The following is a 19,094-nucleotide window of genomic DNA, read 5'->3' as shown; positions in this document are numbered from 1 at the left end:
TCCCGATTGACGGCAGCTGTCTGCAGCCAAGGAGGGTGACGGAGTCCAAGAGAGTAGGGAGACCGATGGCCAGCAGGCTTTACATTCCATCTGCAGCACTGTGACTCAGAGACTTGGTAAGTGTAAAAAATTACCACAAAAAAGGTTGGGCACTGTTCCAAAGATAGGGTCCAGAGATTGACCCATATGTCTTATACAGAAGACAAAAAAGAAAAGATGGGAGTCCCAGGTTAAACAGACCCACCACAAGGGGGAAAGCACATGTCTTGCCTCTTGATGCCCTCACACACCCCGAGGGGTGTCATGCTTCATCATCGGGCTATGCTCCTCGTCAGGCCGGCGCTGCAATTCCCAACGGGCCCCCCGAAGGGTCACTTTCTCGGAGATCTTTTGAGGCATGCCGGATGGTGTATGAGGGTGTGTGGGGTGTGGGTTTTAAATGAGGGTCGCTAGAATGTGTGTAAAGTGGATTAAAAATGGCTGGGGGTTATATTGATGTAGTAACCCTCCTGCCAAAAATAAAAAACTCTAAATTAGAGTATGGTCCCCAAGGACACATTGTACCTCGGTGTCATTAAAAACGGTCAACATGTTTCGCGCCTCTGTCGCTATTCAAGTCGTTGGCGCTTCATCAGGACCAAAGAAGTGCAAAAGGTAGTGACATGCACATGAGTGTGTGCGTGAATATAAAATTGAAACATAAATACCCACAATATATGTCAGGGCGGGCCAATTGTACTGCTCCTGAACATAACCTAGGACACAGAAACAAAAGAGGATACAGTTACAAAGGACGTGCATTAGACTGGCTTAATGCAGCGTAGTGTGCCACAATCGTGTGCACCACATACCAATGTCATACAAAGAAAAAAGGAAAAAGGACGAGACCAAGTGGGGATACATAACTCCCTTGTCTGTTGTTTACTTAAAACATGGAGGATACCAAGGCAGGTGTATCGTGGCGTGTCAATATTACAAGGAAACCCTCTTGTATGACGAGCGGAGAGTCTCCCTATTCGTAGTGATATACACTCCATTATAAAAGGGGGGTTTCTCTACTTGTTGAGATCCCAGACAAGTTTTACTAGACATCCAACAAACAAATTCCCTTGAGGTATGCTTACCTCTAAATGAGCACAAATCACCTCAATGGCTGTTGGCGATTAGACGCCCGCACCGTGTCAGGTTGCTGAGATAAAGGCATGACAAAAAGTAAGCACAAGTGAACAGGGGGTGCTGTCATCACATCCAAAGACATAGGTTACGTGACCTTATCCCCAATCGTCATCGGGTACTCACTGTCGATAGCAGGTGCCTGTACTTCTTACACCTACGCGTCCAACCGCCAAGCCAGTAATACATTGGAGGCAGCGGGACGGAGCTTTTAAACTCGTAGGTTCCTCGATAAATCCTACTTCCGGGGCGTGCCATGCTTAGAGTTGCAAAAGCGCATGCGTGCAAATGCGCCCTTACTGTGCATGCGCAAACCGGGGCTAGTAATTCCCTGAGCATGGGCGTCCCGAGTGGAGGTTTATTATTAATGGCACTCTATGCGGTCAAAACACAGCTTATAAAACGTGTACCGGTCAATGCCAGGGTGAAGCGATCTGGTCGTAAAAGGTAGGTAAAGTCCTCCTAATGGCTGCGTCTACTAAACTCTCAACGTAGATCACAGTAGGCATACCCATAATGGTTAGTGGAGTATAGCCCATGCCACATATTTATCTGGGATAATCAAATTACTACATCTTGTGTATTGTTGCAACAGAAAAAGGTTGGTAGTAAAAAGAGATAAGAGGAATGAAAAGAACGGGGGGCCTCCACCGCTGAACCCACATTACAAGGAGAAAGTATCACTCATATCCAAGTCTAGGAGCCTTACATTTTGAGGATATATAGGTCTCATGTATGAAGGGAAATGGAAAACAGAAGGGAAAGAAAAGATAAACGGTCCCTCTGCAAAACTGCCGTGCAAGTATTCCATCAAAAAAAGGGGGGGACCAAGGAGCCAGTTAATGGTCCAGTGTCCATGCTCCCAAAGATTATATTACCACAAAAAAGGTTGGGCACTGTTCCAAAGATAGGGTCCAGAGATTGACCCATATGTCTTATACAGAAGACAAAAAAGAAAAGATGGGAGTCCCAGGTTAAACAGACCCACCACAAGGGGGAAAGCACATGTCTTGCCTCTTGATGCCCTCACACACCCCGAGGGGTGTCATGCTTCATCATCGGGCTATGCTCCTCGTCAGGCCGGCGCTGCAATTCCCAACGGGCCCCCCGAAGGGTCACTTTCTCGGAGATCTTTTGAGGCATGCCGGATGGTGTATGAGGGTGTGTGGGGTGTGGGTTTTAAATGAGGGTCGCTAGAATGTGTGTAAAGTGGATTAAAAATGGCTGGGGGTTATATTGATGTAGTAACCCTCCTGCCAAAAATAAAAAACTCTAAATTAGAGTATGGTCCCCAAGGACACATTGTACCTCGGTGTCATTAAAAACGGTCAACATGTTTCGCGCCTCTGTCGCTATTCAAGTCGTTGGCGCTTCATCAGGACCAAAGAAGTGCAAAAGGTAGTGACATGCACATGAGTGTGTGCGTGAATATAAAATTGAAACATAAATACCCACAATATATGTCAGGGCGGGCCAATTGTACTGCTCCTGAACATAACCTAGGACACAGAAACAAAAGAGGATACAGTTACAAAGGACGTGCATTAGACTGGCTTAATGCAGCGTAGTGTGCCACAATCGTGTGAACCACATACCAATGTCATACAAAGAAAAAAGGAAAAAGGACGAGACCAAGTGGGGATACATAACTCCCTTGTCTGTTGTTTACCTAAAACATGGAGGATACCAAGGCAGGTGTATCGTGGCGTGTCAATATTACAAGGAAACCCTCTTGTATGACGAGCGGAGAGTCTCCCTATTCGTAGTGATATACACTCCATTATAAAAGGGGGTTTCTCTACTTGTTGAGATCCCAGACAAGTTTTACTAGACATCCAACAAACAAATTCCCTTGAGGTATGCTTACCTCTAAATGAGCACAAATCACCTCAATGGCTGTTGGCGATTAGACGCCCGCACCGTGTCAGGTTGCTGAGATAAAGGCATGACAAAAAGTAAGCGCAAGTGAACAGGGGGTGCTGTCATCACATCCAAAGACATAGGTTACGTGACCTTATCCCCAATCGTCATCGGGTACTCACTGTCGATAGCAGGTGCCTGTACTTCTTACACCTACGCGTCCAACCGCCAAGCCAGTAATACATTGGAGGCAGCGGGACGGAGCTTTTAAACTCGTAGGTTCCTCGATAAATCCTACTTCCGGGGCGTGCCATGCTTAGAGTTGCAAAAGCGCATGCGTGCAAATGCGCCCTTACTGTGCATGCGCAAACCGGGGCTAGTAATCCCCTGAGCATGGGCGTCCCGAGTGGAGGTTTATTATTAATGGCACTCTATGCGGTCAAAACACAGCTTATAAAACGTGTACCGGTCAATGCCAGGGTGAAGCGATCTGGTCGTAAAAGGTAGGTAAAGTCCTCCTAATGGCTGCGTCTACTAAACTCTCAACGTAGATCACAGTAGGCATACCCATAATGGTTAGTGGAGTATAGCCCATGCCACATATTTATCTGGGATAATCAAATTACTACATCTTGTGTATTGTTGCAACAGAAAAAGGTTGGTAGTAAAAAGAGATAAGAGGAATGAAAAGAACGGGGGGCCTCCACCACTGAACCCACATTACAAGGAGAAAGTATCACTCATATCCAAGTCTAGGAGCCTTACATTTTGAGGATATATAGGTCTCATGTATGAAGGGAAATGGAAAACAGAAGGGAAAGAAAAGATAAACGGTCCCTCGGCAAAACTGCCGTGCAAGTATTCCATCAAAAAAAGGGGGGGGACCAAGGAGCCAGTTAATGGTCCAGTGTCCATGCTCCCAAAGATTATATTACCACAAAAAAGGTTGGGCACTGTTCCAAAGATAGGGTCCAGAGATTGACCCATATGTCTTATACAGAAGACAAAAAAGAAAAGATGGGAGTCCCAGGTTAAACAGACCCACCACAAGGGGGAAAGCACATGTCTTGCCTCTTGATGCCCTCACACACCCCGAGGGGTGTCATGCTTCATCATCGGGCTATGCTCCTCGTCAGGCCGGCGCTGCAATTCCCAACGGGCCCCCCGAAGGGTCACTTTCTCGGAGATCTTTTGAGGCATGCCGGATGGTGTATGAGGGTGTGTGGGGTGTGGGTTTTAAATGAGGGTCGCTAGAATGTGTGTAAAGTGGATTAAAAATGGCTGGGGGTTATATTGATGTAGTAACCCTCCTGCCAAAAATAAAAAACTCTAAATTAGAGTATGGTCCCCAAGGACACATTGTACCTCGGTGTCATTAAAAACGGTCAACATGTTTCGCGCCTCTGTCGCTATTCAAGCAAACAGCTCATTAAGCAAACAGCTTGAGAAGATTTTTGCCTCCACATCTGTTAGGGCAATTAGCCTATAATTTGCAGGGTTGTCTTGTGGACCACTTTTGTAAATCGGCTGTATTATGCTTCCTTGCCATGACTCGGGGACCATTTTAGATTTAATGACATCATTGAACAAAGTTGTTAAAATTTCTGACCAAGATCAAGCTTTGCTTTAAAATTTTAATTTGGAATTCCTTTGGGTCTAGGTGCACCATTCGATCTAATCCTGCTTATTGCCATTTTTACTAGTTCTGTAGGCCATATCTTTTTAACTTGTGGCTCGGCTTGGATATAAGGCTGAACATTCCTAGATGTTCCACCTTCTTCTCTGCTTGACGGGCTTGACTTTTGATAAACAGCGTTATTATTAAGCAGTAAGTCCAGGGAGGAACCATAAAGATTAGAAATAAAAGACGCCCAGCAGGATTCGGTGATATTAGCGCTGTTCCCTCTTTTACTAACATTTTCGAGATTGTTTATTTTGCCCCAGAATAATTTCGCTCAAATAGGTGAATTTTTGATATTTATATGTTTTCCTCATCTTCATTGCTTGATTTTGCTCGCAAGAAAGTGTCACTCAGTCATTGAATGTCACTCATAATTACACTAAAATTATGAAAATGTCACACAAAGCAATCTGAAACCTTGGCATCTATGGAATTGAGCTATAGGTTTATTATTGTGAATCCAAGGACCATCTTTGGGGTACCGTGATAGTATTACATGGTGAGGCTTAACCCCCACACCACATAATATTCCACTTTCCAACAAGTCCCTCTGGAAAGCATCTTTTAGGAGCGCCGTTGTCCCCAGTTGCAGGATTAACAAATAGTCTGATGCGCTTGTACAAACGTAAGGACTGGAGCGAGGGAGAAAAACTCAAGAGTAATGGAATTACCAGTAAATAATGTAAGCATTTCCATGCTTCCCCTGAAAACTGGAGGAGTGGCATGGAAATAATGCCAAATATTCAGAGACTGGGAAACTTACTATTTTAAATTTAGTCCTCAAATATTTTGAGAAAGTGATCTCTTAATGATACCAGCTTTCATAAACAGTATAATTGCAGTATTTCAAAGAAAATATGTTCTAGTGTGAGAAAATACTGACATTTTGCAGTGGCGCATTCTTTGCTGACGCGGAGGAGCGTCGCCCCACTGCTTTAAGGAAAAATAAAATGATAACTGGACACTATTATATATGTATTTGTTCCTCCGTCTTTGCGGGCGGGTCGGCTCTGCTCTCCGAGCAGGGGAAGAAGTGTTGGCAGGCATTCTGTAAAGAGCGCATAAATGTTTGACCAGCCCTCTTGGGCCGGCCAAACATTTAGACGCACTTTGCATGTTCTCCATGCAGGCTGCATTACAGCCTGTATGGAGAAAATGACCAGTCCCCTATTCCCCATCTGAGCGCCATTGTCAGGGGACGAGGGACGACACAGAAGACGAGGAGGTAAGCTTTCCTTAAATCCCCCCCGCCCACCAATCCATGCCAGCCACTACTGACATTTTGACTTCTGGACCTCAAACAACTGACTGTGGGTGCAGAAAAGCATTAGCAGGGAGATATGTTTGAAGAAAGAGCAAGAATAGTATTAGTTTCATCCGTAGTAAACCCTTAACAAAAGGTGGGATGAATTCCTGGCATCCTGTATATCAAAATAAAAATCCCAACTTGAAGACAGCAACTCTTGTGATGAAAACAGGAGTGTGGCCCGCCAACATCACACAGTGTAACATTTGAGGAGGCTGTCAATTCCTGTGGCAGGATACACTCACTATCTCCCTCACCTCCATAAGTAGCAGAGGGAGTGTCCGGATAACTCGCACGGAGACTTAAATGCCTGAAACCACCCATGCCTTCCTCTTCTTTGGTGGCTTTTGAAAGCAAAACCTACCCTAGCACTTACCCTTGATAGATTTGTGTTGACTGGCATGCAAACGTTTTGAGGTTCACTGTTCCATTTATAGGGGTTGCCATTCAAATAAATTTGATGCAGAAAGCAACCACAAGAAAGAGACTTTAACGGCTTCCAGCCAATACCCCGGACAGATCGAGCACCCCATACCCCAACGCAGTTGTAGTCTCAGCAAGGGGGGCGCTTGCCAGGTATCGGTTCACTGAGTGCATTTTCATGCACTGTGTGGTTCGGATGTTGAGTGATCTTGAGGTAACCAGCACCAGATGCAGCTTATTTCTAGTGCTTGTTAGCTAATGAAGAAGGCAGCAGGTATTATTCTGGCTGGTTTGCCTCGGATTGCCCATAAATTAACCCATTAATTTGCCACATTAACCTGCATCATAGTTTTTCCAGCCAAAATCGTTGAAGTTTTAGTCATTTGAGGTCTTTAATGACTTTTGCATGAATCTATTTGGTTTCCCCAGTGGATTTGTCTGGCAATGGGATATAAGCCCTACACACTGAATCCATTTGACTCGGAGTTCATGCAGAACTACCAATGTTTATTTATTGCGAACACTGCAGTTTGAAAGGCAGAATTTCAAGGAAAGAAAAACCTCAAAAAATGCATACCCGACTCTATAGAGGTTTCATTTTGGGTGATATCTGTATGACAGATAAACATGTAATGGGCAATGCGTCTATGAAATATTTGTTTTTTAGGTCTCGCCTATCGAACGCAGTGCAAGCGCTGCTTCGCCCTAGCCAGACTATGGTTGTCGGTTTGGTGCGCGAAGGGAGACAAACCATGTGCGCGCACGGACAGGCGATGTGCACGCGCATGGCGTCTCATCTCTGCCTTACACGCTCCCACCGTGCGCTTGTTTACGTTGTGCTAGAAGTGAAGGGTATACCCTTCCCAAGGGCTGCTTAAAAGCGCGTGCTGCAAGCAGAGATGCGACGCTGCTGCTAAGAAAGTCTGTACGTAAGATCTATACAGGGAGGGCTGCGGACGTGTCGGTGGCGGGAAAGGAAATGCAGAAACAACTGATGTGATGAATAATGAAGGTATCCATGCGTAGGACTGATCCTAGAGAAGTGCCACTGGAGAAGGAAGGGCTGGTGAGAGGCAGGTGACAGCAGTCGAGGCGTGTAATGAGAGGGGGCGGGAGGATTCTTTGGGGTGCAGGGAATGGAAGAATGACAACTACTTAAGTCGAACTTGTGCGTGCTAGAATTTTAACAGAAAAGGTGGAAATAAATAAGTCACAATATATCATGTTAGGAGCGTGACTAGATCGTGTAATTGGTATATAACATTTGGACAGACCTACTAATGTAAAAGTTACTCGTGTACTATTCGGCTAGTGAGAAACTGCCTTTTTTCACAATCGGTGTAAATAGTCCACTGAGACCCTAGCTCTAAACAACAATCATTTGCAATGCAATAGGTCTCGCATTTGCCAGTTTGTGCTATTGGCATTGTCAATGCATTTTATTTATGTGTTTTGAAAACCTGCAAGCGGTGAATAAACACGCACTTTGTACTTATAGCCATTGCTTACGAGAAGCCAGGCTGGCAGTAAAAGAGGCGCAGTTACTGCCAGGCTTGCTTCTAGTAAGCAATAACTATGCACCGCTTGCAGGTTTTTCAAAACACATATGTAAAAGGTATTGTCGCCAATGCGAGAGTTATTGCATTGCAAATGCTGGTTTTAAAAAGGTGGTGGATGTGACATGGAAAACACGTAGCTGAAGTGTAAATCTCCGTAGATAGTGGTTTGTTTCCCTTCTGAATGCCAGGCCTCCCTCGTTCTGCTGTGTCGGGTTGGCACGGGGTGCTGCGCCCCTCTCCAGCCTCAGAGCGTGTGCTCCAGAGCTGCCTGCGGTGCGTGATCTCACGCTGCCCACACCAAACACCGCCCTCTGCAGCCTTGCTCTGACTAACGGTTTCGGCTGCGCCGTCACCGCACTCCATCTCTCTTCCGCCTCTACCACGTCCTTTGCCGGCTCCCCTCCGTGCTGTCCTCCCCGGTGACGGTGCCTGTGCTCGGGCGGCGGAGAAGACGTGCACAGGGGGATGTAAGTATAAGACGCTTCCGCACGGCTCCCGGAAAGAGGCGGCCGCTTCACGCAGCTCCCCGGGAATACCCGGGTTACCGTAGATCTCGGACGCCTTGCCTCCAGTACACGTGCCTCAGAAGCTCCCCGGCAGGTCCCTGTCCCTCCCCGCCGCTGGAAGTAGCGGACATGCCTAGGGTCTCTGAGGCAGTGTCCTCAATCCTCATCTCCTGACAGCACAACATGTGCTGCAGCGTTGCAACCCAACGCGTCAGTCAGTGCCGCTCATTTATTGTATTTTACATTTACTATTTCCGCAGGACACCGCCCCTGCCCTCTGACCTGGGAAGTGCAAGAGCAGACGTCCGCCTCTCCGAGAAAACAATGCTTTTCTCAGATTCACTGAAGCAACAAAAAGCTCTTTGCTGTCTCTGACTGCCTGCACGTAAGAGGCATTGCACTACATGCATGGCTGAATGTGTCAACAAACGCTTGGATTCTGGAAGCAAATCACGGGAAATCCCCCAAATATGACAACATTGAAAGGGAATCCGTGATGCATAGCACTGTCTTTCTGTATACCACGCCAGGGCCGCTAGACAATTCCTAAGTAAAGAACGCGACTGTGCATTTCAAGAAGTGGAAGGATTATGGCAATTCACTTTCGAGGAAATCACTGTCATATATCACTCCTCACAATATGACAGAGACTGACACTATGGATTGTGTCGGATTACTTCGGCGAGTAAAGACCACTTTGGTCATTCGTGCTTTTTCTCTCCCCCAGTTTTTCTTTTCATTTATTCCCAACTAATGTTCTTTAATTGAATCAGAACTACTGGTAAAACTATTCAGAACTGAAAAATCATGCACCTGCCCACCCTTTGAATCAAATTCATGCATTCATTTCCGAATACAGGCCTGCATTGACTGTTTGAATTACTTTTCAGAATTTAATGTCAGCAATCATTTAAGGACTAATATGTGAGCACACTATCATTACTTGAATTAATTATTTAGACCGCATTAAATACGTAGTAACTGGACTCATGCTTCATTTTCATCATTTTTAGTTTATCATTGTTTATCATGACACCCGAAGACTTTGTACCATTGTACCCTTTAAATAGTGGTTTAGTGATGAATCAGAAGTCTCCTAGTGTCACGGCCGGCGACATGAAAAGGAGGCTCAAGTGTCTGACAGATTTTGAAATATATCTGCCATTCCCGAAATGGGAAAGGATAAAGGGGAAAAGGCACGCCTTGTTAAAAAATTATAATTTTAATCACCAAAATACCATTCCATCTAAATTCCAACCTACTGATTTCAGTTAAAAATAAACATTGTCTTGGTAATATATTTTCCATAGGCTAGATTTTTCTGCAACAATCCAGAAGGTAGACCTCGAATCTTTTGGCTATCATTAGGCCTCATTGCTTTCTTGGACTATGTTTTCTGAATGCATTTCTCAGGCTCTGCAGGTTCTAGTCTCAGTGATTTAAAAACCTTAGGCGTAGGAAAACACATTGCACTACATAAGTGTTATTTTAGCAGCAATTACTGTAATTAAAAAAGCATGCATAGATATCGAACATTAATAATCCAAATACGATGACATCATTTTTTGTTTTGGTGATTGCAAGTATGATGTTGTTGCATAAGTTCCTTGTGAATCAAAATTATGACGTGATGATGCTTGTGCTGCAGTTGTCAGATAACCAAAACTGTAATTGGCCTGTCCATCCAGGCAAGTACATCAAGACACAAATGTGTAAAATGCGGCATTTTGTGACACTTTAGTGACATTTTTAAAATTATTATGTTTTACTCACAAAATCTGGGGGGGTTGTTTGAGCACATCTGCCCAGGCTGCTTCCACTGACCCGTCTATTCTGGTGGCTTTTGTCTTAAATTGATAGTGGGTCACTTGTCAGTGTGTATGCACACCAACTGGGTAGCTACCTGAGCTTCAGTTTGTGATTTAACTGATGTACTAAACAGTCACATCACAAAATGCCCATTTGCAGAAGGTTGTGAAAACTCCTGCCTCATTAATATGTATGAGGCAGGATACATCTTGCGACCCCTTGGGAATAGATGCAAATGAAGGCATGGAAGCCTGCAAGGGACAATAGACCTTCATTCTTGCATTCATATTTCCTGCATAATATTTTTTTAACTGTAGCCCTTGGCCCCTGTCTGATACACACAAGGCTGGAATCCACCATTAAATCAAGGAAAACAGGTCCCACTTTGCAGATCTTTTTTCTGGTGCTGGTATCTGGTCACTGGTTTGTGACTATAGTTGAGGTTGCAAACAACTGATACATTTGACTGTGAATCGCAGTTTGTAGGGGATGCCGCTTTCAAGCAAACCCCTTCTCCCTTTGCGATTCATAATGTGCCCCAAAAGCTGCTATGTGGGTCGGAAAGATTTTCCAACGCGTAAAGATTTTGTTAGTACACTGCTAAACACTCTTTTGCTGTGGTTAACCCTGAAATTGTGTGAATTGTGGACTTTATGACTGCAAAACAGTTTGGGACATGAGGCCCCAAGAGAGAGAACTTTGAAGGACGTCATTTCTTCACATATGCTTGCTGGGAGAAAGGTGCGGATTACAGTATAAACAGGAGTCGACATCATACACTCTGCATAAGGTCGAAGAAAGCATTCCACTGAGCCTAGTTTGCTACAGACAGATGGGCCTGCATGATCTGTTATATACACTTGTCATTGTCATCTACTGTGGTGCTTGTGCTTCTGGAGATACTAAGGTATTTACAATATGTAAACCAACATAATACTTATTGTGCTCGGTAAGGTCTTGCACAAACAGGTGAGCTTTGAAGGAATTCATTAGTTAATTATTTATTCATTGTATTCGATGCACACTGCATTGAGGTCAGAAGAGTACTATGCTTCTGTCCAGTATAGTTAATAGACCAGTTGCTGACATAAGGACAGATCATTTGCTTTAAACAGATGCTGCTTCTGACTGTGCCAGAGTATTCCATTGAATAACATTGCCATCTTGTACATATCAGACACTTCAGGCCCGATTCACAAAAGTAAAGTAATCTGAGACAAAATCCTAACTTTACGAATTTCGGTATTCAGAAAAGGCATTTAGTAGTAGTAAAGGTAGGAATCCTAACTTTACTACTACTAAATACCTATTATGAATACCAAAAGTCGTAAAGTTAGGATTTTTCTCAGTTTAGAAGTATTAAAGTTAGGAATCCTAACTTTACTACTACTAAATGCCTTCTGTGAATACCGAAAGTTGCAAAGTTAGGATTTTGTCTCAGATTACTTTTGTGAATCGGGCCCATCATGATTAACCATAATGGCAAACCAGATGTCATGTAAAAAGTTAAATGCTTAGCTCTACTGAAGTTATGACGAGGCCTTTCAAAGTAATTTCCATTGTAATTCATTTGTGATCTGGAAACTTCAGTATTACTGTTGGTTTGGCAGACATACTGTGTTATGTTGGTATGTTATATTGATTTGTATAGCGCACTAATCTCCAGAGAGGGTTTCCAGTTAGTTTGGCAGGTGTGTAGGTTTGTGGTCCCTCCATAAGGTAATTGTACGAAAAGCCAGGCCTTCAGCTTCTTGCGGAATTTAAGAAGTGAGGAGGAGGCTCTGATGTTTTGAGAGAGGTTGTTCCCTTTCTTGGGTGTGATGTAGGAGAACGAGAAACTACCAGTTTTGCTGTTGAGGATTCAGGAATTTGTGCGAGTGAGAGTGAGTTAAAGCTTAGGTGTCTGGTGGGTTGGTGAAAGTATATGCAGTTGTTCAGGTGTTCTGGTCCTGTGTTGTGTAGGGCTTTGTATGTGTGCGTGAGAAGTTTCAATTGTCTTCACTTGTGAATGGGGAGCCAGTGAAGCTTACTGATGTGCAGTGTGATGTGGGTGCGGCGTGGGAGGCCGATTATGAGTCTTGCTGCGGTGTTCCCGATGGTCTGGAGTCTGTGTAGGAGTTGTCTAGAAATTTCAGTGTAGACAGTGTTGCCGTAGTCCAGCCTGCTGGTAATGAGTGCTTGTGTGACGGTCCATCTGGTGTTCCGAGGCAACCATTTGAATATTTTTTACAGCATGCGTAGGATGTGGAAGCAGGAGGTGCACACTGCATTGACTTGAGCCGTCATGTTGAGCTTGTCGGCCCTAGATTTCCCGTATGGTCTGTAGGTGTTGGTCCTAGCTACGAAAGCCACTAGATAGAGTCCCATGGAGAGGTCTTGTTATGAAGACCAGTACGTCCGTCTTGTTGTAGTTGAGCTGCAGGCAGTTGGTTTTCATTAAGTCTGCTAGCATGGTCATGCAGTTAGTGAAGTTGGTTCAGGCGGTGTTTGTTTTGTCCGTCAGGGAGAGGATGAGTCAGGTGTCACCTGCATAGGAAATAACAGTGATTTCTTGTGATCTGATGATGTGTGTGAGGGGTGTCATGTATATATTGGAAAGAGTGGGGCTGAGGGATGATCCCTGTGGGACTCCACATATCAATTTCTTGGCCTCTGATGTGAAGAACAGCAGCCTGAACTTTTGCATTCTTCCCATGAGGAAGGACAGAGTCATTTTAGAGCGGATCCTTGTATGCCAATCTCGTGGAGTCTTTTGATGAAGGTGTTATGGGACACAACGTTGAAGGCCTTAGAGAGGTCGAGCAGGATGCGGGCCGCTGTTTTTCCTCAGTTCAGGATGATTCAAATGTTATCTGTGGCCGTGATGAGTGCTGTTTCGGTACAGTGGTTCTTTCTGAATCCTGATTGAGTATTTTCTAGAAGATGGTGAAGTTCGAGGCAGGTTGCGAGTTGCTTGTTGATCGCCTTCTCAATCCCTTTGGCTGGATAGGAAAGCAGGGAGATGGGTCAGAAGTTGCTCAGTTGATTCGGCTCGGCTGTGGGTTTCTTGAGGAGGGCATTCATTTCTGCAAGTTTCTAATTCATCCGGAAAAATGGCGGACGTGATGGAGGTGCTGATGATGTGAGTGAGGTTGGTGCTGATTGGTGCCCCCAACTAGCCCCCAGTGACCGTTTGTCCTCTTGTCACCTCACAAGTGGGACAAAAGTGGGACCTCATTGGGATCTCCAACCTAGGGGACATCATCACTGGTACGGTTCTTAATTTATTCCAGAACATGCAGATGGCATACCAACTCCACCGTAGTCAATTTCATCACTATCTTCTCCTCCGCCATGCGCTTACCCCATGTATTTCGGCCCAACCTGATCTCCCTGAAATTAACCCACTGGAGAGTAAACTTCTTTTGGGCGATCTGGGGGATCACAAGATAGCCAAAATTTATCAGACCCTTAACTCTAACAGTCCAGATACATTTCTGTCTCTCGGGGGGGCGTGGGAGGTGGATATTGGGTTCCAGGAGAACGAAGACTGGACTGAGGCTCCTGGGTGCGCCTCGGGAAGCCACTATTTCAGCCCACCTCCATTTAATCCAACTTTAATACTTTCACAGGGTGCACTACACACGTCATCGACTAAGGCGCATGGACTTTATTGCCTCCCTGATCTGCCGCCAATGCCATGCAAGATGGAACGTTCTTACATACAGTGTGGGGTTGCTCTGTGCTGGACCAGTTCTAGTGCGGGGTCACTTCTTGTCTCAGTGGGGTCTTGTTCTGGTCAATCCCACTGGACCCAAAAAGTATCCTCTTTCATGTCACAGATAGTCTGGGGGTAACAGATATAAACTATCACTCCTGTTTTTTCGACTGACCTTTGCAAAGCGGGACATATCTAGGGCACTGAAGGCCGAAGACCCGCCCTCCCTTGCATCCTTGAAAAAAGGGGATGGATCGCTGCATAGGCCTAGAGGTGGCGGTGTACAAGACGAGGGGATGTATGTAGAAACATCCCTATATTTGGCAGGGGTGGGCGGATTACAGAGGTATTGTGTTGGACCATGTCCGATCCTTGGAATCATTGGTAGATGAGAATTTTTTGATCGCAGGAGGGGAGGGAGATGGGTGGGCGTGGAGTTCATGCTCGAGTTAATGTCCTTATCATTTTATTACATTGGAGAGGTTTTTTTGGGGGGGGTTGGATGCGCAGGCTATCGCTTTTGTTTATGTGTATTTTGATATTATCAGCCTTCGTTTATCTATCTGCCCACCGGGCTATGAATCTCTGTCAAAACTCAATAAAATTTGATTTGGAAAAAAAGGAGATAATAGCATTTCACACTCCATTTCATCATAAGATTAGTTTTACTCACTCATCCACGAGTAAAATACTTTTAACAAGCACCACTTTAAATTTATTTCCAGATTGTAAAGAATTTGAAACAGCGATTTTGTATTTAAGTTTCTATGACAGATTGCACTGAATCAACATTCACTGAATAGACATTTGTGAGCCTAGCTCACTGTCTGCCATCTCTGAATATTCCCAAATGTTGCTTGCATTGTATATTTCTCTCCCTGTCTGCCCTGTGTGATGCGGAGGAAATTCAGTTATATAGTGAGATCTGACCTATGCGTTTCTCTTTTGTTTTGTTTCTGCACAGGTTGGCCAGAGTGACAGTCCTTCATGAATATGTTGGTTGCAGGACATATGAAGTGCTTCCTTCTGCATCTGTCGGAGACATCAAGAAGTTAATTTACATTGACACTGATTTTCCAGTGACTGAGCAACAACTGTACCATAACAGGAAAGAGGTAGGTGCTTATCCGAAGCAGAGTTTGTGACTTTATAGGCAGTCTCAATTGACACAATGCATAGATTTGGCACTGAACTACCTTCACTACCTGCAGGGCATAGTGCAAGCACCTTTGTGGGGAATGGAAAATGTTGTCAGATATTTCTTTGTATAGCCAGATGTGAGAATTATATGTGACATCCTGGATAGGTTTGGGTGTCCGTGCTCCAAATTCTGCATTTATTTTATTCCGGGATAAACATAAGATTTATAAAATTCAGAGTGTAGTGCGACAAATGCACCATAGACTGTCGACCCACGACAGCCACAGTTGAATGTCTGATCACAGTAAGAAACTGCTAGAAAAATAATGGTAGCCCGCAAACTAAGCTGAAATAATCTTGTCACCACAGGGTGGCCGACTCAAAACCTATACCAGCTCACCTGCCTGTCTCTGGTTCCATTTCTTCTTTTCACAAATTATTTTTCAAAACATATCATTGCCTTAGTTTTCGTTTAGTTTTGCCGCGCTTTTTTAATATTCACTCCAACCTACACTGCAAGTGATTTACTTGTTTTTATTGTTATTTTTCCATGGAGTCACCTATGGCTTAGGCAAATTCCCAAGAATTCACAAATGCAATATCTTTGATCTTCTCCAGCCCTCTCTCCAAAACCTAGCCATATCAAAGAAGTATTCTCTTGGGCTATGAAGAGAGGGTTGATTAAGCAAGTGCACTAATGTAAACGTATTATGTATCTTGACCTGCGTTAGTGCTGCACTTCTCTGAATCTGTACACTTGTCAGATGAACCCGAAGGAGAGAGGAGTTGGTGACTAGGCAGGATGTGCCCATGACTCTAGACAGTGTAACATGCATCAGGTTTCAAAGACAGCAAATACCTCCATGCCCTCTTACAGCACCATCCGTGCATGTATGGGATAGGCAATACCATGCATAAATGGTCCTACACAGTATGTGCATCAGTGGTCCAAGCCATAGTTATTTAACTTCGTTTCAGGAATGTTGGTAGCATGTTACCTTTTCAGGATAATCTCTGACTATGTAAATTAGGTCAATTGAGTTACATTGTTTTTAGAAACAGCTTATATTGATATTGTAAAAATCTGACACGGATTCTGCTTTTGTGAATCCATCTTGAATTCCTCTTCCCAAGAAATTATATGGATTGCTTTCCTTGTGTATTATATATCTGAGTGACACCAGGCAGGATATGTATCAGTAGGCACTGAATGTGTGTTCATACCACAGGGTAAAATACATTAAAGGCCTCTCTCCTTTATAATCTTTAATATCCCCTCACAATAATGATCTTTAATGGCCCTCCTCAGCAAGAAGCTTTACTGTCCCCGCACAGTAACCAATTTAATGAACTAGCACAAACAGTAATGCCCTACACAGTAACATGAAATGAAGGTAAATCATTGTTGGAATTGTAATGAAGGTTTGTGAGAAGATGATGCTATTGAAGTCAATGGGGGCAAACCAGTGTCTGGATAGTAGGGTAGTTTTTTTACACTAAATTCAACTGAGATGAATTTGTAGTAATAGTATTTGAGTAATGTCCAAAACATAGGCGTCTTACACTCCAGAATATTAGAAAAATATTTTAATTGATTCTTCTTCTCAAAACAAAATCTCCTCTCTATTATATATATATATATATATATATGGGGAACAACCTTTACAACGCAACTTTTACAACGCACTACCTTTACAACGCATGTTTTACAACGCATAATCCATTACAACGCATGACATTACAACGCATGACACTACAACGCATTTTTAAAAACTACCTTTACAACGCATTCCATTACAACGCATACTACCATTACAACGCATACCATTACAACGCATAATATTACACTACACTATCCAACACTTACCCTACTGTTGCACCCCCTGGAGTTAGAATAGTAATTTTTACCCCTATACTATCCAACACTTACCCTACTGTTGCACCCCCTGGAGTTAGAATAGTAATTTTTACCCCTATTCTATCCAACACTTACCCTACTGTTGCACCCCCTGGAGTTAGAATAGTAATTTTTACCCCTATACTATCCAACACTTACTCTACTGTTGCACCCCCTGGAGTTAGAATAGTAATTTTTACCCCTATACTATCCAACACTTACCCTACTGTTGCACCCCCTGGAGTTAGAATAGTAATTTTTACCCCTATACTATCCAACACTTACCCTACTGTTGCACCCCCTGGAGTTAGAATAGTAATTTTTACCCCTATACTATCCAACACTTACCCTACTGTTGCACCCCCTGGAGTTAGAATAGTAATTTTTACCCCTATACTATCCAACACTTACCCTACTGATGCACCCCCTGGAGTTAGAATAGTAATTTTTACCCCTATACTATCCAACACTTACCCCACTGTTGCACCCCCTGGAGTTAGAATAGTAATTTTTACCCCTATACTATCCAACACTTACCCTACTGTTGCACCCCCTGGAGTTAGAAAAGTAACTTTTACCCCTATACTATCTAATACTTACCTTAAATGAAATTTAATATTATGCGTTGTAATGGTATGCGTTGTAAAGGTAGTATGCGTTGTAATGGAAATGCGTTGTAAAGGTAGTTTTTAAAAATGCGTTGTAGTGTCATGCGTTGTAATGTCATGCGTTGTAATGGATTATGCGTTGTAAAAAATGCGTTGTAAGTGCATGCGTTGTAAAAGTGTGCGTTGTAACGTCATACATCCTATATATATATATATATATATATATATATATATATATATGTCTGTCCCAGCTTGTCTTGAAATTGGTTATCCTGAATTGTTAATGTAATCCAGTAGTGCATATTTATATGTGTTACAGTTTTCTATATTTATGTTATTTTTAGCTTTATAATTGCAAATCATAATGTTTGCTTTTTGGGAAAATAAATAATTTTTTTTGTCAAAATGTACAATTTGGTATATATAATGCCAGTTCTCCTACTCCTAAAGTTTTCTATGTTTCGGAGGCAAAAGTAGAATTATCCTTTTGCAGTTGGGATATACTAATGTTAAAGTGTCTCATAAACTTTTTTATTGGTTAAAAAACTTTGAGGGCAATAAGTTATAAAAATAATCCTGTTTAAATTGAACGAAATTCTTCTATATGTTCTATATGTTAAGGAAGAAAATAAATAAGTATTGTGATTTGGTTATAATTCCACCTGATTATACTTTATCCCTGAAATTAATCCTAAAGTGTGATTGCAGAGAGCCTCTTGAAGAGTTTCTGATATTTCTACAGAAAACCTTCGGTAGCAGATACAGTAGCTCTTTTTTAGGAAGAAGTGATGTGTTTTGTGTCTTTAATGACCTTCCTAGCATTCAGATGCGTATTGCCATCTTTAGATGCCAAATTGGTATTAACTCTGGTTGGAAATTGAAGAGATTTAGGAAATTGATAAAGGGTATTGATGGTAACAGTTTGTTAAACTTGAAAACTAAATATTCTTTTATACTTTCTTTGTTGGAATGTTCTTTGTTTTACTCTATTCGTAAAATGTATTTGAAACCAGTATTATTGAGTACAGGAAGAGAACTTGTGTTCAAGCTATGGGCTTTATTGAAGCTAGGAACAGTCTGGGACAGTTTTTGTCAATTGTTGATTTTAATGTGGTTTGTGAAAAATTGTAACATATTTTTTGTAATGGTGTTTACTTATTTTTAGAATTGATCTTTTATCTTTATTGTGCTTTGTGTAAACAAAAACATGGATAACCTAATGACATTGTATTCTCAAGATACATATTTTCAGCCTTTTTTGAAAAACCTTGCCTGCACAAGTTTACAGTACATTAAACAACCGCTGGCCCACAACCACTCAGAACACACCATTTGACGAATTTTGATAACTGCCCATTTGTCTGTGTCACTCTCTCATCAAGCACAAACGAAACTTATGAAAAGGAAGTGACTTTAAAATCGCAAAGACAAAGAA

At 42.9% G+C, this 19,094-nt stretch overlaps 1 protein-coding gene across 2 annotated transcripts in view; it reads left to right on the top strand.

Moving 5' to 3' along the window:
- Nucleotides 1-19,094, top strand: part of SACS (sacsin molecular chaperone) — a 392,226-nt gene that overhangs the window by 144,639 nt on the left and 228,493 nt on the right. For both annotated transcript variants that reach the window (XM_085621593.1, XM_085621594.1), the window contains exon 3: nucleotides 14,979-15,129. In XM_085621593.1, coding sequence (XP_085477719.1) covers nucleotides 14,979-15,129 — 151 coding nt within the window. The remainder of the gene's footprint in view (nucleotides 1-14,978; nucleotides 15,130-19,094) is intronic.

This window comes from Triturus cristatus, chromosome 8, assembly GCF_964204655.1.
Source record: "Triturus cristatus chromosome 8, aTriCri1.1, whole genome shotgun sequence".
Taxonomy (NCBI): Eukaryota; Metazoa; Chordata; class Amphibia; order Caudata; family Salamandridae; genus Triturus; species Triturus cristatus.
This window is presented reverse-complemented; position numbering and strand designations above follow the sequence as displayed.